The sequence below is a fragment of the Echinops telfairi genome, unplaced genomic scaffold (genome assembly GCF_000313985.2).
Source record: "Echinops telfairi isolate 266 unplaced genomic scaffold, ASM31398v2 ScPeMD7_70;HRSCAF=299, whole genome shotgun sequence".
NCBI lineage: Eukaryota > Metazoa > Chordata > Mammalia > Afrosoricida > Tenrecidae > Echinops > Echinops telfairi.
The window spans coordinates 27,402,944-27,430,348 of record NW_022103968.1 but is presented as its reverse complement, the minus strand read 5'-3'; the positions used below and the strand labels follow the sequence as shown (position 1 = coordinate 27,430,348).

General features: G+C 36.1%; 2 protein-coding genes and 1 non-coding gene across 3 annotated transcripts in view; all 3 read left to right on the top strand.

Annotated features, from left to right (window-relative positions):
- LOC123521821 (F-box/WD repeat-containing protein 1A-like) overlaps nt 1-27,405 on the top strand; it is a 106,123-nt gene that overhangs the window by 41,734 nt on the left and 36,984 nt on the right. The window contains exon 2 of the mRNA XM_045291429.1: nt 22,987-23,094. Coding sequence (XP_045147364.1) covers nt 22,987-23,094 — 108 coding nt within the window. The remainder of the gene's footprint in view (nt 1-22,986; nt 23,095-27,405) is intronic.
- BTRC (beta-transducin repeat containing E3 ubiquitin protein ligase) overlaps nt 25,214-27,405 on the top strand; it is a 141,680-nt gene continuing 139,488 nt past the window's right edge. Inside the window, exon 1 of the mRNA XM_045291207.1 lies at nt 25,214-25,256. The gene's annotated coding sequence lies outside the window, so the exon portion shown is untranslated. The remainder of the gene's footprint in view (nt 25,257-27,405) is intronic.
- Nucleotides 25,461-25,624, top strand: LOC115870048. Its single transcript, XR_004046517.1, has one exon. It is a non-coding gene; the product is annotated as a U1 spliceosomal RNA (small nuclear RNA).

Here is a 27,405-nt window from a genome sequence, read left to right as displayed (position 1 = left end):
GAACAACAGGCCTGGAAAAGGATGGGCTTTTTTTTTTTTTTTACAATTTTAACTCAGTCCCCCACACTCCCTCACCCCCCAGCTTTTGGTCACATTCTAAGGGAGTGGGAGTCAGGCTAACCAGGTTGTTTAGGATTGAAACCTATTTCTTCCTAATTAACACTCCCCTCCCCGCCCTTTTTCCCCCCAGCATTCTTTGTGGAATTGTTCATTTTTGAAAGAATTCAATTATACTTGCTTTTAATGTTGGCAGACCTCCTCTTGCTAAGAAAAGCCTAATCTATCTCCATACCCATTGCTATTGAGTCAATTTTAATTCATAGTGACCCTATAGGACAGAATGGGACTGCTCCATAGAATTTCTAAGCCTATAAATCTTTTTTTTTTTAACATTTTATTGAGGGCTCTTACAGCTCTTGTAACAATCCATACATCAATTGTATCAAGCACATTTGTACATATGTTACCATCATTGTTTTCTAGACATTTCTTTTAAGTCCTTGATGGCAGCTCCTTCCCGCCTCCCTCTACCCTTCCCCCTTATCTCCACTACCCCCACCCTCGTGGCCCCTTGATAAATTATAAATTATTATTATTTCAAATCTTACACTGACCGCTGTCTCCCTTTCTCCACGGTTTCTGTTGTTCGTGCCCCCGTGGGGTGGAGGGGGTGTGGTTATGTGTCAATCATCAAGATCGGTTCCCCCTTCCTCCCCTCTTCACTCTCCCCTCTTCATTGCCACATTTTTCTTCCAGAGTGACTGGTAGGTTCGAACTGCCAACATCATGGTTAGTAGCTTAGTGCTTTAATCACTGTCCCATTAGGGCTTCTCCTCTAGCAGGGTTTTTTTTTATGGCTAAAATGCTGACTACTACGTTAATTTTTTTCAGAATTTGGAAGCATAATGGAATTTAAAAAATGAATTAGAAAACATGATCATGCTATGGAAGACCTTAAATTTTCTTTTGATCCTCAGGTTTGGTTAAATTAATTATGCTTTCCAGTTCATTGCATACTACAAAAATTTATTAAATTATCTCAGCTGTGATTAAAAATAAAATGTCTTGTTACATTAATATGTGAAAATTAGTCATAGCTTATAAGAATATTACAATATTATAAATAATCTTTTATGTGCCTAAAGGGAACTAATGGGAAATTTAGTAACATTTGCATATTTTTTCTCAAATACTAGTAATATTTCCATTTTGGGAAGTAAGTCATAAATGTGTGTATATATATTCATGGATATTTTAATCTAGGAGACTTTTTTTTAATTAATCATTTTATTGGGGAGCTCTTACAAATCTTGTAACAATCCATTATTCAATAGTATTAAGCACACTTGTACATGTATTGCCATCAACATTTCCAAAACAATCTCTTTCCACTTGTGCCCTTGGTATCAGCTCGTCTTTTCCCCCTCCATCCCTCACCCTCGTGAATCCTTGATCAATTATATATTATTTTGTTATTTTGTGTCTTACACTGTCCATTGGTACCCTCCACCCACCCTCCTCTTATTCGTCCCCGTAGAGGCATCTATATATCCAACCTTGTAATGGGTTCCCCCTTCCTGCCCCTCCCCCTATCCCTCTATCCCCCTACCCTTATGATATTGCTACCCCCACTACTTTCCTGAGGGTTTTATCTGTCCTGAATTCCATGTGTTGAGAGCTCTTATCTGTACCAATGTGTGTACTCTGGTCTAGCGGGATTCGTAAGGTAGAACTGGGTCATGGTAGTGGGGAGGAGGAAGCATTAAAGAACTAGAGAAATGATGTATGTTTTGTCAGTGCTATACTTCTGGGAGAAGTTTTTAAAGTGTATTTGTGAGTGGATGAAAAATCTGAAGACATAGTGATTTAAGCAAATAGAGCAAATAATAGTTTTAACCAAGGGTTGCAACTGAACATTTTTTGGATAAAATTATTTTCTATGCTTATATACCTCAAGATGATGGTTCTAGTAGTGTGTGTGGTAATTGGTAGCCAAACTATTTTTAGAGTTTTTATCTTTTAGATGATTTTTATACGTTATGTACTCGAGGATAAGCTGACCCGAATATCAGCTGAGGCACCTTATTTTACCACAAAAACCGCATAAAAAATATCCAGAAAAACTCTGCTTATACACAAATATATATGGTAATCTGTATTATTTACTTGGACCAAAAAATACTTTCTTTGGTGTTTTCACATTTAACAATTTGCATTTTGGCCACTTTCACCATAAGTGCTTTGTATATGATAAGAGCAGAATAATCAGTCACCATAAATTTCTTCATATCTCTACTACCATAGAAAAGTTGAGCTTAGCCAATAGAAAGCCCTTTGCTCTGAACTGTGGTTGTCCTAACATGATTCTGGATTACCAGAACAAAGTATGTGGTATAAACTGTATTCATTCTTGATTGTTTTACTTGGGACTAGTGTTAATGGGCACTTTGTTATAATAACCATGATGGTTTAACTATCTTTTTCTTTAGTAAATCTGTCTCTAATAATGGTAGACAGTCTTCAGATTTCAGGAAATAAGTCTTTATTTTTATATTATAAAGTCTGTATCAAAATAACTTCCACCAAAAGATTTAAAAACTAGCTATTACACCTTATTCTCACTTATTTTTTAATTTTTAAAAATTTTAAATTTTATTTGGGGCTCTTAACAGCTCTTATCACAATCCTTACATATATATATCCATTCTGTCAAACACATCTGTACATCTGTACTTATATTGTCATCATCTTTTTCAAAACATTTTCTTTCTACTTGAGCCCTTGGTATCAGCGCCTCATTTTTTTCCCTCCCTCCTTCCCCCACCCTCCCTCTCCGATGTCCCCTTGATAATTTATAAATTATTCTATCTTTTTTTTTGTTTCCATGTCTTACACCAACTGCTGTCTCCTTTCACCCACGTTTCTGCTGTCCGTCCCCCTGGGAGGGGGGCCAAAGTTGATTATTGTGATCGGTTCCCCCTTATTACCCCCCTTCCCTTAACCTCCCTGGTATTGCTGCTCCCCTTATTGGTCTTGAGGGGTGTATCTGTTCTGGATTCCCTGTGTTGGGATCTTTTATCTGTACCAGTACACATGTTCTGGTCTAGCCAGATTTGTAAGATAGAATTGGGGTCATGATAGTGTGGGGGGTGGGAGGGAGAACCATTGAACTAGAGGAAGGTTGTGTGTTTTGTCAGTGCTATACTGCACCCTGACCGGCTTCTCTCTTCCTTGTGGCCCTTCTGACAGGGGGTGTCCAGTTGACTACTGATGGGCTTTGGGTCTCCACAGTTCTCACTTATTGACTATTTTGTTATCTGACATTTTGTGTTTATAACAACAGTAAAAAAAAAATCTGTATTTTTGCACGTTAATGATGTGCCTCTGGTAGTAAGGAATAACAAGGTGAGTGTAACACCGACTGATGGTTAAAGTAATGTGTCAGCTTGGCTAGGTTGTGATTCTCGTGCTTTGGCTCTTGGTGGTTAGTGGCTACGCATTGGGCCTCAATCCAAATGGTTGGAAGTCCAAAACCACCAGCAGTTCCTTGGGAGAAAAATGGAGCTTCCTATTTCTGTAAACGGTTGTAGTCTCAGAAACTCACTTGAGCATTTGCACACTGTCCTATAGGGTTGCTATGAGTTAGTATTGAAGCATTTGGCAGTGAGCGAGAGAGAGTAATGCTGACAGTTTGTGATCGGATGTTGGCATCCTCCACTTTTGTATAAGTTGATTTTCATTTAACAACCTGGTCTTTGGAATCTAACCATGTCAGCAAGTGGTGTATATAATTACTTAAATTCAATTCCAATACAAATTCTCTTATTTGCTTTCTTTAAAGGGAAATCCAATGTTCTTTTCTTTTGTGAAATCCAGTGTTCTTAAAATACACTCCTAAAATAAAGTTGTTACATATTGGTGAAGGGCAGAATGATTGTGTTGTTATGGCAACTCAAACGGGGAAAATGAAAACAGTACAGATAAGCTGCACCTGTTGTCATAGCAACTATAGTTGTGAAAATGATTAAAGCTGATCTAGAAAGGATGTATTGCAGCTTTAGACCGTGGAAAGTGAACAGTGTAAGAAAGGACAAGGGGAATTGGTTTTAGACAAAAGTTAAATCCCCCTGGTGTGACACAATTTGCTAGTACCTTTGTGTATATAGACAGAGCTCTAATTATATTTCTAATTATATTTCAGCCCAATTTTATTGCCTCAGATCATAATGATGGCATGTAAGAAAGATAAATACAACAACTACCTGAAAGCATGTGAATAAAGGTTTTTTGTTTTGGTAGCAAGTTTAGAAATAGATTGAAGTTATAATAAATGTTACCTATAATGGTTTTAAAAAAATAAGTTATTTTCCTTTCTCCCTTTTTCTTTTCCTTTTCTTTCTCCCTGTTCCTTGACCAATGTTTAATTTTCATTCTTTTCCAAACCCTCATCCTATATCATTTTAGTCTTAAATGTTGAATTGTAACACAAAAATCTAATATCACAGCAATTTGTAAAGCATCAAGTGCATTATTAAGATTGCATGACAACAGATGAATCTGATGATAAATGATGCATGCCGTAGGTGTGAAGAAATTTATTTTGATTGTATATTTCAAACTTTCTCTGTAATCAAAGCTTCTTAATTGTTATTTCAAATGCCATTATTTCTCCTTCAACTTCCGTTTGTCCTAAGAGCAAAAATATTTCATCACCCTCCCTACCCCCACCCCTGGAGTGGAGACATACTAGGAATAAACCTGATGAAAGCCGGGCTCTTTGTTCAGCATGTGGCTGCTTGCACAGGTTTTTCTGGTAATGGAATCGGCATCTCTGTATTAGAGTATTGATCTGCTGCTTGGTAGGTGCTGTGTAAAAGAAGTATCCCAGTAACAATGTATTAAAGTGGTTTAAAAGCAGTTTATGTTACAAATGAGCTAGAGGGAGATGGAGTTCTGTAAAACTGGACCCTTGCTATGTATATAGCCATAAAATTGAGAATTACTCTTAAAAACTGTGATGTGGAAATTCATATATTTTCATTCCCATTTAATTGCAAATAGTTACCTGAGTGTGAGTAGAGATTTTAATATTTAATACACTTATGTTTTAGTTGAAAGTTGTGATATGAGTTTTGAGAGATAATATTGACTGATCACAATGTTTTAAAATAATCCATTGAATATTTTTGGTCAAAATCCAAATATTAATATTGATTTTTCAACATGAAATGAGTTTTATAAAAAGCCTCTTCACTTTAAACATTATTCAGTTTTGTCTGTCTATCCATCTTATGCTCTTTCATATAGGCATTAGAAAGAAATGTCTTTTTAAAAAGCAGGAAACATGAGGGGGAGAAAGAATTGAGGTTATTTTATTATTATCCCACTCTGCTGTTTAGTTAATGCTAGTAGGTCATATAAGGCTCATGAGTTGAGTCAGACAACTATAGGTATTAAATGGTTCACTATAACAAACAGTGTAAGGCTGTATTAACAAGTTACTTAATATTTTGGAAAGGGGTTTGAAAATTAAAGCTTTAAGTCTCAGAATCCCATTGTGCTTAGATATTGTAGCACCAGTGATATGTAACAATGCATAGATTATAAACTACCTTTTTACTATAAACTACCTTTTTACTAATTTGTCTTGAATAGAGGTTTTAAAGCTTGTTTGCAAATTTAGGGAAAGGTTTAACACGGAAATCTGATGCACTGAGTTTTAGATTGTCTAAAAGTGGGCACTGTCATTGGGTCCCGTGTTTGAGATTTACTTGTTTGTATATTGCCTTGTGATAAATTGGATCAGATCAGGCACTTTATATTCTCCTTTTAGAAGAAAATTAGTTGGTATACTCATCACTCCCTATTCCACAATTTCTTGTCATATTTCACTTGCTTCAGAAACATTCATTTTAGATCCTTCTTGTGACTATGTGACTCTTAATACTAATGTCCTGAGAGGAAGGAGAATTTTTTATCTAGCCTAAATAATAACCACACCATCACAGAAAATGCCCCCATAACATATCAAGCAATCAAATAACCAATAAACCTATTCTCCTGCTAAATTCCATAAACTGGAGGAGAAGAAGGACGAGGGTAGATAATGTTCATTTTTGTTACTTACCAGTGAACATGACACTTGGTCTTTTGAAATGGTTATTTATTTCATATATTGTAGCTGCCAATCAGTCAGTGATTTGCAAATAGTGAAGTAAACACAATTCTTGAAAACAGATTCCTTTTCTCAGTTGGGGCCCAGGAAGTCATCTTGTAATACAGTACCGTTTATATTGCTGTAAGCATTTATTCTCTTTCTAATGAGCAAGTAATTTTCTTTACTTTTACACAAAGTTTATGTGCCCCAAATGGCTAGGCTTCATGGTTTGCAGTTGGTAAAATACTGTTTGATATCAGGGGATCATCTCTTGAATGAGCTTCTCTCTACTTGGAAGGAAGCTCTAGATAGCTCCATTTTGAATAAACACATCTGTAGAATAGAGGTTGATCCAGAAGTCTAGAAGTCTTCTGCAGTACACCCCCCCCAGCCCCCCCACCCCCCACCCCCCGGCAAAGGATTTTGCTCTGTGGCTTATTTTGATCTTTTTGCTTGGGAAGTGAGAGACAGGAACTCTGATCTTACTTATGGCAGCCAGCCTAGCCTTAATATGTGGATTATTAACATGACACCAACCTCTGTTGAGCCATAGCAACTGCTATGAGGGAATGTGTAAATCCTTCAGGGGGGCGGGTGCGGGTGGGGTGGGGGGTGGGGTTGGGTTGGGGCAATGGTTACAAATATGCCTTTTATCAACACGGAAGACTGCTTCAACTTTTATTTATTCCTGTGGCTACACCAAGCCTTTTTTCCTATTCTTTAAAATTTTTTCTCTTGTCCCTTCCCCTCTTTTGCTTCATATTCTTTACTTCTCCCTAAATTGCCTGCTTTTCTCCCTCCCTCTATCCTTTTCTCCTTTCTCCTCAGAAATACGTAAAGTATAATCCTCCAAACGAGCATTGTAGCCATTCGAAATTTGTGTATAGGCCAATCCTACATTATCAAAAATTGTTGTGCAACTCAGTGATTCCCAGGCTTCAACCAGTGGCCTAGTTATTCCAAATAATATTTAGTGCAATAAATTCCAGGGCAATAAAAAATTTGGACAGGCTCTTAGAGCTCATTGTTGTGGGATTCAAGTTGAATTTAATACAGTGAAATTCCTGTACAGCCAAAAATTTATTTTTGTGTATGGTAGGATTTGAAAAGACTTTAAGTATAAAGTGTAGGAGACTGAATTTGTGAAACCTAATCTGAGGTAATTACAGTTTTACTCTTTACAAGTAAAAGAACACTAAAGATTATAGGAATTGTTTTTCCTTACTACTTGGTTACTTTAAATAATGTGGCACAGAAAATATAAGTGAATATCCTTTTGTTCTGCATGGGGAGAATTTACACCATCTGACTGTATGAATATGTTTACTAAGTTGGCTTCCTGTAGATGGATATTAAAAATGATTTTTTTATACACAAAACATGTGGTATCTAGAAGTTATTATACCCTGTTGCCTGCTAATGTTGAATATTTTATTTGATTAAAAAAATTGTTCTTATTTTATGCTCTCAAATTCAACTATCTTAGTAAAATGAGCCCTAGACCAAATATATCTCTATAATTTTTTATGGTGATGAAATGAGAGAAAAATAGAACACAAGTATTTGATAATTAAGAAAACCAGACTTGATATTAGAAACATTTCCTTATTGTTTCATACTAAGGAGTTCTTATCTAAAGCTACTGACTTTAAGATCTTTTGTTTTCTGTACCGAAGCAGAATAGTGGAAATGGTTTTATAGAAAGTTATGAAAAAAGTCTATATTAATTTGCTTTGGGTCATTCTAGTCTCTCTGGTAGCTTCATAATTAGGAAGTCCTTTTTAAGTCTATGGTATAGTCTCACAGGTATACAGCTACTCCATATCTGGTAAATCTAAATTCATATGTGAGGAGGTTATGTTTTTTTAAAGCATATTATTTACACAATTCATTGGAATGGCTCCTTTGGAAGTTGGGTGGCTCTCTTATGCAATTACGTACTTAGTAACCCTGCTTGTTCTACCCAGCAGTAGAAATTCAAGTAAGAATAATTTACTGCTTATGCATCGTTATTAGAATTTTAAAACATTTGTTTGTTCAAATTTCTTATTTATCAGTGTTATAGTTGACTAATTGCATAATTAATAAATAGTAATTAATGAAATTTATTTGAGAAAGCAGCAAAGTTTGAATTTTAACAATCTTAAATAAGCATCAAGAGCTGGTTTTTCTTGCTTTTTGCTTAAAGAGATTTTTATCCCTTTAGTTTTGTGGTTAAATGAATAATTCCTATGACAAAATCAACATTAAAAGTATTGAAGGATGGAATTAAATCATACAGTTATGGAATTCATTGCTGTAAGACAGTTAGAACTACTTTAATAATATATCATTTTACCACTGGAAAAGTTGAGGCTCCTTGAAAGAAGTGAAATTGTTCAAAGCCATACTATTGGTGTGAGGTATTCATTTCTAGTCATTCTTTACCTGGCACTAAGAAAATGCAAGTTTTCATTATTCTAGTCTTAGTGTATTCTCTTTCAGTACCATGTATGTGGCAGTCATGAAAACATTTTTTAGTTATCTTTGTCTGTAATTCATAAATATACAGTATATTCATTTATTTAGGTTTTCTATAATTTCACTGATACAATGAAGTTCTCTGTATAGTGCTCTTATATATCTTTCATTAGATTTATTCCTAAGTATATTAGGGGTTTTGGTGCTAAAATAAATGATAATTGTTTTCTTATTTTATAGATTCTTTTGAGTTTTCTACATAAACAGCCATGTAGTCTGATGATAATGATTTTCCCCTTTTCTTAATTCTATTTACATCCTTTATTTCTTTTAATTTTTTTAACCCACTGGATAGGATTGTCATTCTAATAATAATGAATAAAAGTGGTAATATTATTCCTTTTTTTAGATAGTTATAGTGGGCATTCTTGACCTACTCTCAAATAGTCTAAGGGAGAGTTTATTGGACATTAAAAAAAATTGTATGTAATTTTAGTGACAATTTACAAGGCATTTTAGATTTCCATTCATTAATTTCCACTTAAGTTTGTGACTCTGGTTACATTCTTCACAATGAGTGAATATTCTTTTTCCAGTCTGGTGTTTCCTTTTAAGACTTTTTTGTTTTCTAGGTGAATGGCTTATCAAATTAAGAGTCTTGGTGGTGCAGTGGTTAAACACTACTTTCAAAATCCATTAGGCAACAGTGGGTTGGTGGGTATCACATTGAGGAGCTCTGTGGTGTAGTCATCGGATCCCTGGTGGTATTGTGGATACACACAGGTTGTTAGCCAGCATTTTGAAACCACCAGCCACTGTGGGAGAAAGATGAGGCTTCCTACTTCCATTAAGAGTTACATTTTTAGTATGTAACTGTTCATAGGGGCAGTTCTACCTTGTCCTACAGGGTTGCTATGAATCTGGGTTGATTTAAGGACAGTGAGTTTGAGAAGTTGGCAGTTCAAGCCAACCAGCTGCTCCATGGGAGAAAGATGTGGCAATGTACTTCCATGAAGATAGGTAGCCTTGTGAATTCTGTATAGGAAGTTTTACTCTGTCCATAGGGTTTCTAGCAATGGATTTAGTTTTTTTATTTTTGTTATAAGATTAAGGAAGTTTCTATTTGTAGTTTCTATTTCTAGTCTGCTAAGAGTTTTTAGTATAAATGGGTATATTTTAAATTTTATCAGTTTTTTCTGTAACTATGAACTGATTAATTTTCTCCTTTATTGTATTAAGATTATAAAGTAATTGATTATCTTTCAGAAGCTAAACCAACCTTGATTCCTACAGTAAATTCAACTAGGTTGTGATGCATTGTTACTACTATTTTTTGGTGCATTTTTTTACATGTTGTAAAATTCAGTTGGTTATTTTACAAAACAGGTTTACTGAGAAAAAAATGTACGTGTCATAAAACCTTTTTTTTTTTGAAGTGTGCAGGTAGTTTTTAGTATATTCTTAGAGGACTATCTCACCCCACTGCTATTAAGTTGATTCTGACTCATACTGACCTCATATAGGGTTTCCAAGGCTATAAATCTTTACAGAAACAGACAACCCCATCTTTTTCTCTCAAAGAAGCTGGTGGGTTTGAACCCGGGACCCTTCAGATAGCTGCCCAGTGCCTATCCAACAGCACCACCAAGACTCCTATCTAATTTTAGAACATTTTTACCGCTTTAACAAGAAACCCTGTAGAGTGAACCATATGAGATTAAAAGCATAGCACTTGCCCCAGAATACAACAGAGAGAGTAGGGAGGAGCAGGAAGGACAGAAACATGGAAACAGAGAACCCAGGGTGGAAGCAGGAAGAGTGCTGTTAGATTAAGGGTATTGCAACCATACCATGAAGCGAAATGCATCTAAAATGTTGAGTAGATAACTAATTTGTTCCAAACTTTCACCCAAACTACAATTTAAAACAACAAAACCAAAGGCATTCTTATTGTTGCTGTAGTCAATACTAATATACATTTAGTCATGTATTTACTTTTTCTTGTGCCATTTCGTCAAAGGAGCCCCGATAGTGCTATGGGTTAGTGCAGTGGTTCTCAACCTGGGGGTCGAACGACCCTTTTCACAGGGGTCGCCTACAACCATCGGAAAACACATACCGGTATTTCCAATGGTCTTAAAAAGGAGACACCGCTCTGCTATCTGCTTTCAGTCGGGTCCGCCTGCATGCAGATGTGCCCCCATATGAATACTGGCTTGAAGAATGTTAGTTAGCCATGCTACACCATGCTTCAAGACAAAATTTCATTTATTTGTAATTAGAAATATTTCACAATATATAATTACATTGTTTTTATGATTAATCACTATGCTTTAATTATGTTCAATTTGTAACAATGAAAATACACCTGCATATCAGATATTTACATGACAATTCATAACAGCAAAATGACAGTTATGAAGTAGCAACGAAAATCATTTTATGGTTTGGGGGGGCTGTCACCACACATGAAGAACTGTATGAAAGGGTCGCAGCATTAGGAAGGTGGAGAACCACTGGGCTATAGGTTGGTCTGCTAACCCCAAGGCCAGCAGTTTCAACTCACTCTCTGCTATACTGGAGGAAGGAGAATTTGTCTGTGCCTGTTAAGATTTAGTCTTGGAAACCCTATACGGAGTCACTAGATTTCAAAATCAACTTGATAGCAGTGGGTTTACTTTGGCTTTCTTGGTTCCTTCAAGTATTAACATGCTTCCATTTGGAATCATCTTTCTTTTCCCCCCTTTTCAAAGACTAATCTGCTGACACTGTACTGTCAATTTGCTCGTCTGAATTTGCTTATTTTCCCTTGCCTTCAGTTTTGAAGACTATTCTTGTAGCGTATAGTATTCTAGCTTGGCAGTTATGTTCTTACAGAACTTTGAAGATGTTGCTCCATTCTGGTCATTATTGTTTCTAATGGAAAGTTGGCTTTATGCCCAAATTGTTGCTTCTTGAAAGTAATATGTCTTTTTCCCTTTTGCCTATTTTTAAAAGATTATTTATTTTTAAATTTTTAGCAGTTTCATACTAATAAAAAATTAATTTTTCTTTGACTTTATCCTGCTTGATAGTTGTAGGACTTTTGAATTGTGGCTTGCTGATTGTCATTAGTTTTTGACAATTTTTAGTACCCCTTGAAAGATTGCTTTTGTTGGTTTCTCTATCTTTCTCCTTTTGAGGCTTCCAATATACATATTTTCAGCCTTTTCATAGTATCATTTACATCTTTTACATTCTTTAATAATTTTTTTAGCCTTTGCTTTAGCTCAGTGATTTTTATACTGATCTATCTTCCTGTATACTTATTCTCATTTGCATTCTAACCTGCTCTTAAACCAATTGATTGAATTATCAATTTCAGCTTTTATATTCTTTTAGTTAAGGGCTTTCCACATTAATGTTATATTCCATCCTCACTTATTGATGTGGTGAGTTTCCACAGGTTGCATTATTACGTGAAAATTGGCTCTATATGAGAGTAGTGGTGGTGGCGGCAGCAGGACCTTCTTATATACCCCTTGATCATCACCACAGAGCCTGGTGAGGTTAGTGTTGGGGTTCAGAGCTTCAGGGGCCCACCGTAACCTGGCCATCCTTCTGACTTCTAAGAGGACTGCTGCCTCTCACCTTTTCCATCTTCCTGCTGCACAGGTTCAGGACAGGCTTTTGTGGTAGGTGGCTGCCAGGTATGTGGGAAGATGAGGCTGGGGAAGTGGTAGAAAAGCCTCTTAAGGAAAAGAGACTTCTGAACCCCCTGCCCAACTCCTGCGCCCCTGGCTTGTAGGTATCCTTGCAGCCCCGTGGCCCTCACCTCCTGTATGCTATCACCCCCTTGCTCCCCATGAATTGGACCAACTTTTTCTGTCCAGTCTTGTTAATAACTAGCCACCAGCAGCTTTTGAGACTTCCTCGCCCTCACAAACTTCTGCTCTTTCCTCATTAATAGATAGTAGATTTTATATTAATGTAAATGTCAAAGTAGTTGACAAGTGAGGAGTACATGTCTGTCTGCATATATGTGGTGCTATTCTTTACTTTTCCATCTATTTTCCTAAATATGTTAAGCATAATTATTTTAAAGCTTATGTCTGGTGACTCTAATACTTAACTATTATTTATTTTTCTTTTTTCTGTTCATTGTTTTGTCATTTATTTTCCTTTCCTTGAAGGCTTGATACTTTTTTTATTGAATGCTAGACATTTAAAAAATGAAAATGATAGCAGCTCAGGATAATATATATATTTCTTCAGAGGTTTACTATTCTTTTGATGGAGATATTCTTTTGATTGGATTTAAGATTCTCAGGTTCTGGTGTTCTAACCTTTCTAGTTCATGGAGCCCTTCCACAATGCCTACAGAAAGCCAGAGTTTTTCACTAGAGCACCTTGTCCTTGGTGGAGGCTATACTCCAAGTTTTAGCCTCTCAGCACCATGAGACTCCTGAAAATGTTCTTTAACCTTGGTTTCTCAGAAGCTCACATTACACCTGTAAAACCCAGGAATCAGCAAATGCCTCAAGGGGAAACTGGATGAAATGGCAAGTTAACCACAGTCCATTTCTGTCTTGCCCACGATCTTGACTCTTAATGTCTTGGCTGACTTATTTGTTCTTTAATTCCTTCCAACAATTAAAAAAATATCTTATTTAGCTTTTGTAGTTGTGTTTTCTGCATGAAATTAAACCAAGTACCAAAGTCTGATATTATTTGTCTTGGTTGTTTGTGCTACTGTAAGAAAGATCTAGCACGTTGGTTGCTTTGAGAAACAGGAATTTATTGCCTCAGTTTAGGAGACCAGAAGTTTGAATTCAGGGTCCTTGTGCCATTTTGACACATTTCCATTATTCTTTGAGCTTCTGAAATATTTCATGCTGTCCCCAAACTTTTCCTGTCCCAGCCCAGGGGACAGGAAACCATTTCATCAAGGACTACCATTCCATTTAGTTGAGCCTGAGATATAGAATCACTAAATATACTTACTGGTGTTGAGGTGTTACTGCTATTAGGCTCTTTCAGTGTATAGAGCTAGGGAAAATGTGTGTGTGTGTGTACACACATATATAAAGGTGAACCCAAAAGTGTGTGTGTGTACACATATATAAAGGTGAACCCAAAAGTATTGCTATTAGCATTCCAGTTCAAACATGTACTGTTTATTCCAAATGAAATATGTTCGGGCATATCTTTGTTATCAGTTGGTAAAACAGACAAATTATGTCAATAATACACTTGTCTTAGTCTTGTTGGTGTGCCATTAAAAAAAAGATAAGCTTGATAGATTTTCTTTTTGAAAAGTGGTTTTGATATAAAATTCACATATAATGCACTTCCACAGTTAAGTTGCTTTTAAAGAGTTGTGCTCCCTTAGTTCTAGTGTTCCCTTCCCCAGTTCTGCTCTCACCTATCCACCCCCACCCCCATCCCTGATAAACCATGGTGTCAGTCATTGTCTCTATGCATCCACTCTTTTTGTGCTTCATAAACTGGGAACCTGATGAAACAATAAACACCAAAGAACCAAAACAGAAAGGAAAAAATAGATAAAGATAAAAGTAGAGTAAGAACGAAAAGACCACCAGCAATAAAAAGCCAGAGAAGAAATTTCTGTTGTGGAACAAGCAAGAAATATTTAAGGTTAGAGCAAATTCAGGTTGGGTTAAGAGAGAGGTCAACTAACCAAGTATTTTATTATATTAATAGATTTTCTTGATGGACACAGGACCATTATGAAGTTTTCAGAAATGTGTGAACTGTACTGGTGAAAAAAAGGTCAGAAAAGTTGTGCTAGGAATATTTTTCCATCCCAACAATGTATCTTTAAGGGTAGTATGGGCTGGCCTATGGAATTTTGGGGGGAATACCTTCCCCCATCTACCCATACTACAGCCCTGATTTAAAAAGAATTTTTCTTTTTTAATGAAAAGATCATTTTATTGGGGCCTTTACAGCTCTTATCACCATCCATCCATCCATCCATCCATCCATCCAGTGTCCAGCAGATTCGTACATATGTTGCCATCATCATTTTCAAAACACTTTTTTTTCTATTTGAGCCCTTGATATCAGCTCCTTGAGGACTATGTTAAGTAGTTAGAATATCTCGTTTTGAATCTCATTTTAACTACTTACTAGGTACCCATCAGAAGTCCCTTGGTGGTGCAAATAATAAAAGATTGGTAACTCAAGTCCACCCAGGGGCGTTGTAGAAGAAAGGTACGTAATCTACATTTGAGAAAGCCTACAGAAAACCCTACAGTTCTGACCTGGCACACCATGGGGTTACCATCAGCTAGAATTGACTCCTTGGCAATTGAGTGTTAGTTTAAATACCCATCAACTTTTGGTTTTTTAAATTCTGGACCTTATTTACCTTACTAGGTTATAAATGTAAAGAAGAGAATGAATTATTAAAGACCTTTTGTAAATGTCAGTACCTAATACTAATTATAACTGACAAGATCAAGGCGCATATCGGAGGAGAATCTGAAACTTGCTATTGATAATAGAGTGAATAAAGCAAATGGGAGACAGGATGAAGTCAAGGAGCTGAATAGAAAATTTCATAGGGCAGCTTGAGAGGACAAAGCTAAATATTATAATGACATGGGCAAGAACTTAGAATAAGAAAACCAAAAGGAAAGAACATGTTCAGCATATCTGAAACTGAAAGAACTAAAAAAAAAAAAATCAAGCCTCGAATTTCAATGTCGAAAGATTTTATAGGCAAAATGTTGAATGATGCCGGAAGCATCAAGAGAAGATGGAGAGAATACACAGTTACTGTTCCAAAAGGAACTAGTAGACAGCCCACCATTTCAGGCAGTAGCATATGAGCAGGAACCAAGGCTGAAGGGAGCAGCTCAAACTGCACTGAATGCATTAGCCAAAAACAAGGCACCAGGAACGAACAGAATACCCATTTAAATGTTTCATAAAGCTGAAGAAGCAGTGGAAGCACTCATCTAAGCCAGAAAATTAGGAAAACAGTTACCTGGCCAACTGACTGGAAGAGGTCCATATTTATGCCCATTGCAAAAAAGGGGGGTGACCTAACAGAATGCTCAAACTATACATCGATATCATTGATATAGCACACAAGTAAATTTTTGCTTAAAATCATCCAACAGTGGTTACAGCAGTAAATTGACAGGGAATTGCCAGAAGTTCAGGCCAAATTCAGAAGAACAAGGGATATCATTACTGATGTCAGATGGATTTTGGCTCAAAGCAGAGAATACCAGAAAGATGTTTACTTGTGTTTCATTGGCTATGCAAAGGTATTCGACTGTGTGAGCCATAGTAAGCTGTGGATAACCTTGAGAACAATGGGAATTCCAGAACACTTCATTGTGTTCATGAGGTACTCCTACGTGGATCAAGAGGCAGTTGTGTGAACAGAAGCGGTTCTCAACCTGTGGGTCGCGACCCCTTTGAGGGTGAGGGGGAGGTGTCAAACGACCCTTTCACAGGGGTCACCTGATTCATACCTGTAGCAAAATTACAGTTATGAAGTAGCAACGAAAATAATTTTATGGTTGGGGACTCACCACAACATGAAGAACTGCCTTAAAGCATCGTGGGTTTAGGAAGGTTGAGAACCACTGGAATACTGCATGGTTTAAAGTCAGGAAAGGTGTGTGTCAGGATTGTATGCTCTCACCATACTTGTTCAATCTATATACTGAGCAAATCAGAGAAGTTGGATTATATGAAGAGCGAGGTATCAGGATTGGAGGAAGGCTTATTAACAACCTGTAGTATGCAGATGACACAACCTTGCTTGCTGAAAGTGAGGAGGCATTGAAGCACTTGTTGATGAAGATCAAGGATTGTAAACTTTAGTATAGATTACAAATCAATGTAAGCAAGACCAAAATCCTCACAATTGGACCAGTAGGTAACATGATAAATGGAGAAAAGGTTGAAGTTGTTAAGGATTTTGTCTTACTTGAATCCACAATCAATGGTCATGGAAGCAGTAGTCAGGAGATCAGAAGACGTATTGCATTAGGCAAATCTGCTGCACAAGTCCTCTTTAGAGTGTTAAAGAGAAGGATGTTACTTTGAGGAGGACTAAGGTGTGCCTGACCTAAGCCATGGTATTCTCCATTGTATCATATGCACGAGAAAGTTGGACGTTGTATAAGGAAGGCCATAGAAGAATAGATGAATTTGAATTGTGCTGTATTGTATATAGCACTGCCAAACCAAACTCATTGCCATTGTACTCATAGCCACTTCTTGGGAGAAAGATGGGCTTTTTACTCCCATAAAGAGGGTTCGGGAGGGAGGGGAGGGGAGGGGTAGACCCGCCCCTTTTAAATTTCCAAGACTATAACTGTTTATGGGAGTTGAAAGCCCTGATCTCCTGCAGAGTGGCTGGTGGTTTGAAACTGCTGACCTTGTGGATCGCAGCCCACTTCCGAAGCTCTATGCCACCAGGGCTCCTTTAGTATTCAATTTAGTGCTTTGTTATATTTGTCCTTGTAACTATTTGTATTAGTTAATTATTTCCCTAAATAGAGTGTAAACTACTTGAAAGCATATCTCTAGATACTGGAGTAAAATGCTTAAGAACCCCATTTCTAGAATTGCCATTTAGTCATTGTAGCATCTCTAACTTGAATTTACTCCTCTGTTAATGTGAAAATATGAATAACTCTTTGACAGGGTTATTATGATTAAATGAAATCATGTATTTAATGGATCTTCCTTAGTGCCTGGCAAAGGATTTATGCCTAGTAAATTTTAGTTCTTCTTTCCTTGTGCTCTACTGTGCCCATTCTGGTAATGAACAATAAGTATTTGATTGATGGATGAACTTATTGATTGCATGGTCTATAGTTCATAATAGTTTTCCAGAACATTTTAAAATGTGAGTTGCATGCATAGAAGTCTGTTCTTGGTAATGATGCCACTTTATTTTCCTACTGCCTCTTCCCCCAATAACCGTCACCCCCCACCCCCCAATTTCTGGTCCATCCATGTCACAATTACTAGAACTACTCAGAGAAAGCCTCATCTTTCTCTCGAGGAATGACTGGTGGTTTCAAACTGCTAACCTTGCAGTCAGTTTATATATAGAGACTAATGTATTAGTGACTTTTGGAATACTGTAGTTTGCTTGTCCTGAATTTTATAGTTGATAAAGTAGTGAAAAGGAAATTCTTCTATTCTTATGGATCGAATTGTGTTTCCCAAAATATGTTACAAATCCTAACTTCTATGCCTGTGATTAGAAGTCTGGTTGCCTAGCGGTTATGAGTTGGGCTGCTAACTGCAACTTTGACCCACCAAGATGGGTCTTTATACTGGAATAAACAGTATCAGAAACTCAAAGTGTTTTGAGTGTCACTGTGGAGAATAATGTGCTGGGCTGCTCATCACAAAGTCAGCAGTTCGAACTGACTAGAGAAAGAAGACTTTTTACTCAAGTAAAGATTTATAGTCTTAGAAACCCAAAGGGGATTACCCTGTTTTACAGGTTGCTGTGAGTCAGAATTAACTCTATGGTAATGAAGGTTGTGAGAATAGTGTAGTGTGTTTTGAGTCTGTTTCCTTTGCAATATAAAAGTGATTAAACAAGATTAAATAGCTGCCATGACAGTGGAGATCTCCCAGAAATTAGGGAACAGGCTGGAGAGGCTAACAGAAAAGAGCAAACCTTCCTCTTAGTGCTAGTGCTCTGAATTTGAACTTCTAGCCTCCTAAACTGTGAAAAAATGTATTTGCTTGGTAAAGCCATCTGCTTGTGGCATTTTTCTGTTAGAGCGGCCAGCACTAGATAACTAAAACACATGACTTAGGGATACATAAACTCTCAAGGCAGCAATCTTTTTATTGTTGGTTATTATAGCTTCTATTACTTGTAGAAGTTGACCAACAGGGATCTGAGTTTAGGAAATTTTCATCATTTGGCTTTTATATATAGTAAATGCTAAGGCCAGTCCTTTGCCTGCAGGGCCTGTGTCTGAGAGAAGTGGATATGTGACATTACTTCAGGCAACCAGGTGGGAGGGAGGAATTGAGGCTCTCAATATTCTCTGTATAAGTTAATTCATGCTGTTGAATCTGATGGGCACCATATACTCCATTCTTCTTGAAGCACCAGAGGCTCTTTAGCAGTATTTCAGTCTCCCCCCCCCCCACCCCATTCCTTTTAAGTAGTAGAAAACCCTTTTAGATTGTGTATGTGTGTTCTATGTATCCTTTTTCAAAGCTAGTAAATTCTTTCAATTGGGTAACAAACGTCAGTTGTAAATTATTATAGTCTCATGTTTTCTTTCATTTTTTCAGGGGAGAACCAATTGGGGTGAGATTAGTGGCAAAACATCAAGCCTTTATGGGATGGGAAATGATCTGAAGAAACGTGTTATGCAGGGCTGGATTTATGTAGGTAGGTTAGAGGCATATATATTAATGAGACTTTGCCATGTAACTGTTGATGGGATGTAAAAGATGCATGGAAGGAATGGGTCATCTGCAAGTTCTGCAACAGTCAGTAGAAGTCAAATATTTAAATGAATGAATGGAGTTGCTGAATTGCAACTATTTTTTAAAAAATTTAAAACATTTTTTAATGTGGAAAAAATACTAGGAATCTAAATATAATTTAAATAACATGGGTAGGGTAAACTTTTTAAGTAGAAAACGGCTTGCTTCTCTGGTATTTTAAGGTAAATTTTGAAGGGCACTGCTATTTATAAAATGCAGAAGGACAGATAAAAACCTTATATAGCTCTGTCAGAAATTAACCAATCAAGAAAATCTTTTTAAAAAATCTTTAAATATATGCAATATATAAGAATAGGAATCAAATTGCCACTCTTTTCCTCTCTGTTACTTATTGCCCAGATTCCTTTTGATTTTACCCCTTCTCTTAGAAAATGCTGCTAAATGTGAAAATAGAAGGGAAGAGATCGAGTAAGAGTTAGCCTGCTCTATTTATCTTTTATTATATTTTTCCCCCATGTTTAAATGTCATTTACGGGTATGGGTAAGATTAATTGTTATAATACAAACCAATTTGAAAATTAGTTTTTAAATGTAAAATCCTATGGTAATATGCAGAACTGACTAAATCCAATTGCAGTTTTCATACCCATACCAATTGTCTTGTAATAATCGAGAATGCATCCTCTGTGCAAGTTAAAGCTATTTTGGAAATCACACTGGTATATCTAGTTGCTTTCCTGGGTGTATGTGGCTCGTTATTGATTGTACTTGATTTTGGAATTTTGTAAGAGTTAAGTAAGCCCTTTCAAACCCTTAGTTGTTATAAGTCTTAATGGAAGAGATAAATGAATGAGGAAGAGGTTTAGAATGTTAGAATGAGTAACAAACAGTAAGGGAAGTCAATTCTTCAAATAAAATTAACAGGTTCTTATATACAATGGGGTAGACAAAGCATTCAGAAGAGGAATGTCTTAAAAATTTTACCAAAGAAGATATTCACAAATAAAAGTAAATGTAATTAAGAGAAGACCTAGCTTGACTGTACAGCATATACATGGCTTTAAATATGACTACAATTATGTGAATTACTTTTTCTGAAGGGGGAGAAGCGACAAGCTATCTTGTAGTGTCTACTCCATTTTCTTCCACTTTTTAATTTTTTCCCCTATGTTTTCATGCTTTCTTTTTATTTCCTGTCGCCTCTTTTTCCTTTATCCTATTTTTCTCAAATTTAACTCTTCCTTTAGAATGACTATTTGAGACTCCTGCCCAGCATTCATAGAACTTGAGTGACTACTGGTCTTTCCTTAACTAGTAGGAAAACTCACCAACAAGTTTCTTTTACTTTAGAGATTTTTAATATAGGAAACTTTTAATATAGGAAATTATAAGGGTAAGAGAGCTCCACTAGAATGTAGGTTCCATTAAGATAGAGATTATTGTCCCTTTTGTTCATTTTTTTAAATATTTAGTGCCTAGAACAGTGCTTATATATGGAGGTGATTGATTAATAAACACTTGTAGAATAATGATTAAAGCATAACAGTTGAAAATTGTTAGCATCATTCACTTATAAAAATTATTTTAGCAAAGCTTTTTTTTTTAACTAGGTTTTAAAAATCATTTTATTGGGGCCTCATACAACTGTCACAATCCATACACACATCCATTGTGTCAAGCACATTTGTACACTTGTTGCCCTCATCATTCTTAAAACATTTGCTTTCTACTTGAGCCCTTGGTATCAGCTCATTTTTTCCCCTCACTTCCTGCCCCACCCCCAATGAACCTAGCAAAACATTCTTGATACTTCTTCCTAGATAAAGCAGCAGTGTTGGTAAAATGATTCTGAAGGGGAAAGAAGTTTTTAAAAATTCTTATTCGAGTCTTTCCATTCCTTGTTCTTCATAATATGAGAATTTCTACCACTGAGAATGACTGAAAGAGACTGAAAGTAGTATAAGTAATTCTAATTCTAAGGAGCAAAAGAAGTAAATGGAAGATACGGATTGGCAGGGAGACTAGGTGAAGGAAATTGCACGTTCAAAGGCCTAGAAAGAAGTAAGATGGTATTTCAACAAAATATTAAAGTAGTTAATTAGAGCGCCAAGGCTAGTGAATGCAGTGAGCTGATATAGTCAGTGGAGAAAGGTCACATTGATTACTTGGAACTGATATTAAGGGCTCAAGTAGAAAGCAAATGTTTTGAGAATGATGATGGCAACAAATGTACAAATGTGCTTGACACAATGTATGGATGTATGGATTGTAATAAGAATTGTATGAGCCCCCAAATCAGTCATTTTTTTTAAAGAAAAGCAATTGGTGTGCATCATGAGTCATGACTATACATTTATGTAAACTGCCTTTGACTAATAAACAAGGAGAATTAAAATTTTAAAAAAAATCCAAACTCAAATCCACTGCCATCAAGTCAATTCTAACCCATTGTTTTCCCTTGGAGCAGCTGGTGGGTTTGAACCAAAGACCAGTGCCTAACCCACAACACAACCAGTGTTCCTTCAGCCAGGGGTCCAACCCCCACTTAAGTTCTTGGCATCGATTGCTTTAATTATAAAACAAGGATTATGAATGACCTTGAAAGCAGAGGTCTAGACCAGATCATCCTATAGAGTCCTTTGCAATATACTATCCGTTTATCAAGTACAGCTAGTGTGAACAATGAGTACCGTGTTTTACTTTCTAATATTAATTCCTGTAGTTAGAGTGTTTTAAGAGGTCAAAAGTTTATGATGATATTAAATGTTTTAAAGCATACAATTAAAAGTTTAGTATTACATGAATTTAATGCTAGATTTCAAAATATACTTGCCCATTTTTATATGTGTTATGATTTAGGCATAGTTGTTACTGGTCTGTAATAGTACTTAACTTGGTAGAGAAAGTTCAGCTGGGGATACTTACTTTTATAAAAACATGAAACATACAACAAAAACCTGAAAAATGTAAAAATTTTTCCAAAGAAGATAATCTTTTACAAAACCACAGGAACAATAACCTTGATGTTGTCTACTTAGCATCACTAGAACTCATAATTCCTACCTTTTTTCTTTTGACTACTGGATAAACAATAAAACAAAAACCCAAACTCACTACCATTGGGTTGATTCTAACTCAGAGCCATCTAGACTTATGTGCATTTATACTCACACATGCTTTAATTTTGTTAAGAAGCGCTAATACCAGTGATTTTATATGGGTTTCTCACCCTATTTGTTTTTGTTGTTTTCCTTGGGTTGCTTTTTTGCCCTCCCTATTCCTTTTAATCCCTCTGGAAAGACGAAGGGGCAGCTGCTATGGCAAACCCTGCATTTTGGTTATTGAGTTACAGTCTCACAAGATATATAAAACTTAGGTAAACTCTGCAGAGTTGGTTGCTGTTCAAACCATAGGGTTACAATACTTTCTTTTCCTTCTTGTCTTCCAATAAAACCTAATTTTCCTGTGGCATTTTGTTTTCTAAATTATAACGCACAATATTGAAATGCTGCCATAAATATTTCCCTTTCTATCTAGTATGCATAATAGTTCATTTTGTGGCAGATATATGGGGGATGATTTGAGGTGCATAGAGGAAAAAATTGATTAATTGGATTAAAATGCAAATTTCCTTTATATATATCCACAAGAGAAAATGAACGATTTTTTTCTGTTAAATAGCTGACTTTTTGACTTGTTGATACCTTTTTTCTTTTCTTGATTTTGGGCCACTAGTGCCCCTTATTTCTTTCAGGGTTAGAACCAGTAAGTAGTATGTTTTTTGAAGGTGTTTCCATCATAATGGCCAGCTACAACTGGACTAATGCATTTCAACTAAGCTCTGAGAATTCCTGTAATCTGTGCCATCCTGTCTCATACTGTCCCATCTCATAGTTGTCCTCTCTCTGCAGTGCTCTATGCCCAGGTCTCTGTGGCTGGGCTGCTCCAGCCTGGCGGACAGCATGCCTTCGCTGCGATGCCTGTATAACCCAGGGACTGGCGCATTCACAGCTTTCCAGGTACTTTCTCTGTCTCTGTGGGTTATTTGCGGGCGTTAGTGTGTGTCTGATTCATTAGTGCGTCCCTCTACTTTCCCATGCTTTACGTATGCTCACTATTTCTTCTTCATGTTGCCTGTATTTCACATGATTCAGTACCCTTTTAATGACTGATTTTTAATGTAGATCCAGACAGATCCATTCTTAAGACATTGATATTATGATTGGTTTGCTAAAATTATTATAACATAACTTGAATGTTGGTTTTCAGATCTAACAGAAATATAATAGTAAAGTTTAAATTATTCTTAATATGTAATATTTGCTCTGGAGCTACATAAAACCATTCACTGCAATTCATGAATTACAACCAGTTACTTGAACATCTTATGTTTTTCTTATGATTATTAAAAAAATGAAATGCTGCTTTCCTCAGAATGTCTTGTTGTCACCATATCTTGTTTCGTAAGAGCTAGATTTTCATTTTTATCTTGGTTAATGGATCTCATTTCAAATTGGAAAGGCTTGAAACAGTCAGTTGGTCTGACATGGATCAACTGATTGTAGTTTCTGTCCACCTTTCTCATAAAACCATCATGCCAGTCCAGGATGTGAGAGCAACTCAAAGAAGAGGAATGGGAAAGTTGTAGAAGAAATTGTAAGAAAGCCTGGTGCCCAGTGCTTTTGGACTCCCATCTGTGGTGATACTCTTGGCTGAAGCATTTCCTGTCCACTTCAAGCATTTAAGATTTGTGGTTAGCATTTGAATGTATTACACATTTTTTTAAGCCTGTGTGTATTATCTTTTAGCTGGAAGAGTATCAAAGACAAGCGGAAAGCAATTGTTCAAATGCTTATGATTAGTTTTAGTTAATGAAGGGATGTTCAGTATTCCCTGGGTGTGCAAATAGTTAATTCTCTCAGTTGCCGCCTGAAAGGTTGGAGTTTCATGTCTATCTGTAGTTGCCTCAAGAAAGAGACCAGGCAATCTACTTCCAGAAAAAGCAACCATTGAAAGCCCAATGGAGTCAATTTCTATTCTGACACACATAAGGTTGCCGTAAGTCAGAATAAACTTGACAGCAACTTTAAATTTTTAAAAATAATTCCATATTCCTGAAATGTGCTAATAGTTGCCAGACTTCAGTGATACTTTTTAGTGAAGAGATTTATATTCGTCCTTTACAAATTTAATATTATGCTTCCTTTGCTTAAACTATGAGAAACAATGTAGTAAAGTTATTAAATACAGGGTTTACATGTTGAGCAAGCCATTTCACTTCTCTGATCCTCATTTTCCTTATCTATAGTTAAAGATTATAGTAAGGCCATGTAGTAAATTGCTAGTGCTTTTCACCATCATCATTAACATTATTGGGACTATTATTCATAGTAAATATTGATCTGTAGACTGATTATATCTTCAGAAAGGAAGTATCTTATAGCATATGCCATATTGGTGTAAGATTTTCGCTCCGGTTGTCAACTTGTGGCAGCCCCACAGCTGTCAGAGTAGAACTGTGCCTGTAATTGTTACATGGCTATGGCTGCTCAGAAGCAAGTCATCTGGCCTTTCTTCTCTGATGTCTCAAGGGCGGTTGGAACTGCCAACCTTCTGGTTTGTAGCTCTGCTTTATATTCAGGGATTCCTAAAGGAACTCATTGTCTATCCTAATTTTTTTTTAACCTTTTAGGGGCATGGACTCCTTGGAGGGTCTGAGAAGAACTGAATCTTAGAGTAATATACATATAAGCGAATTATTATTATTTATTAGTTATATATGATTATTATATACTGTATTGTAAAAGAGAGAGAGAGAATTGAATCATATAACCCCCCAAATATAATGCCCGGAAGTAGAAATTACTATGAAGGAAATGTGCTTTGAGGTTAGATAGGGCTACGTGCACTTGAATACAGGTTATTAGAACTACATTACAGAAAGCGAGGAGCAAGGGGAGAACTGTGAGAAAACTTAAAAGTTTAGTCCATGTCAAGAAGGATGGTAAAGTATTGGAAGGATTGTGGCCACTGGTTAACGGACTCAACTACTAACTGAAAGAAAGATGGGGCAGCCTGCTTCTGCAAAGACTTCATAACCTCTGAAGCCGTCTGGCGCGTTCTACTCTGTCCTGTGAGGACACTAGTAAGACCAACCCTGTGGCAGCCGGTTTGGATTGATGTGAGTACTCTGACAAAATTTGCATTTAGCTGCATTACTCTGGCTTTATAAAGGATGATTTTAGTTATTGAAGAGAGAGAGAATGGTAGTGGTTCTGAAATTTTAGGATTTCTGGATCTCTTTATAGTTATTGAAGAGAGAATGTAGTGGTTCTTAAATTTTAGGATTTCTGGATCTCTTTATAGTCTTAAAAAAATGTTGAGGGTACTTACCTGGCAGGGGAGATACCATGATCACGAAGGTGGTTTTCCCAGCACTAGGCTTATCCGTTGCACTCCGGATGTGCTTACCCCTGTGATTTCCCCAAATGTGGAAAATTTGACTGCATAATTTGTGGTAGTATGGGACTATGTTCCCTCTCTCCCCTGTAAGAAAAAAAGAAAAAGTTGAGGAATTCAAATGTTGGTTATATTTATATTGATATTTACTGTACTTGAAATTCAAACAGAAAATTTGAAACCTTAATTTATTTTGAAATAATTATATGCTCATTACATATTAATTCAAATGAAATTTTCATTATTTTTAAACATTAAAAATGATATTTTCTGAAATGAAAATTAATGAAGACTGACGTGAAAAAATACTTTTGCAAATCTTTTAAATTTCTAATTAAAAGCCAGCCAAATCTGGCCTGGTTCACATACATAGTTTGAAAAGGAAGAGATAGTTTAAAGTCTTTTCAGGTAATAGTTTTTCCAGGTTAGTTGTAGTATATAACCCAGAGTCATGACAAAGAGCTTTTTGTACTGTACTATAGTAAATTCCATTGGTTTCAATCATTTCAACAAATGGTACTGGAACAATGGGATATCCATCTGCAGAAAAATGACCGTGAATCAGAAAGAAAAAGAAGAAAAGACCAAGTAGAATGTCAGAGGAGACTCTGGAACTTGCTCCTGAATGTATAATAGCTAAAAATAATGATGTGCAAGAACTGAATGGAAGATTTCAATGGGCGGCCCAAGAGATAGTAAAATATTATTGTGAAATATGCAAAGACTTGGAGTTTGGAAACCCACAGGGGAGAATGTGCTTGACATTTCTTTAGGTGAAAGGACTGAACAACAAATTCAAGTTTTGAGTTTCAGTATTGAAGGATTCAAGTCTATGGGCAAAAATATTGAAGCAAGAAGTCAAAGCTGCTCTGCAGGTGTTGATAGAAAACAAAACCAAAAACCCAAACTTCCCACTATTGTTTTATAGGAGCAAACAGCTTTCTCCAGCAGAGGTTTGAACTTCTAGTCTTGCAGTTAGCAGTCCATTGCCAAACCCACGATACCATCAGGGCAACTGGAATTGACAAAATACTATTGGAAATGTTTCAACAAATAGATGCAATGCCAGAGGTACTCATTTGCCTATGCTAAGAAATTTAGAAGACAGCTGCCTGGCCATCTGACCGGAAGAGATCCATGTGTGTGCCCATTCTAAAGAAAAGTGATTCTGTGGAATATAGAAATTATTAAGCAATATCAGTAATATACCATGCAAGTAAAATTTTGCTAAAGATAAATACAAAATTGCTATTACAGTACCTTGACAAGAGAACTGCCAGAAATGTAAGCCAGATTTAGGAGAATCTGTAGAATGAGGGATATCATTGCTCATGTCAGCTAGATTTGGCTAAAAATAGAGAATACTAGAAAGTTATTTGCCTGTGTTTTATTGACCACGCAGATCCATTTGACTATGGATCATAACAAACCATTGACAAACAATCTTGGAGTATGTCTAGTTTGAGCACATTTTCATTATTTTAGTACTAGTAAGTGTATGGGTGATTAAGAGGATTTCTGTTGCTTAACAATGGATGTATTTTGTGGACTCATGTACTCATCTCCAACAAATAGTGATCTTATAATCTATAATACTAAATGAGAATGAGCTGTAGAGAGAAAGTACTTAAAAGTACCTGAGTAATTGAGATCTTTTATTTTCTTTAGACATTTAAAGAGAAGAGAAATAAAATAAGAGTAAGAATATAAGTAGAAATACATAACCGTAGAAAATATAAGTAGAATATAAGTAGAAATACATAACCTTAGAAAAAAAAATTTTATTAAATACTTTTATTGGGGGCTCTTACAGCTCTTATCACAATTCATACATATATCCATTGTGTCAAGCACATTTGTACATATGTTGC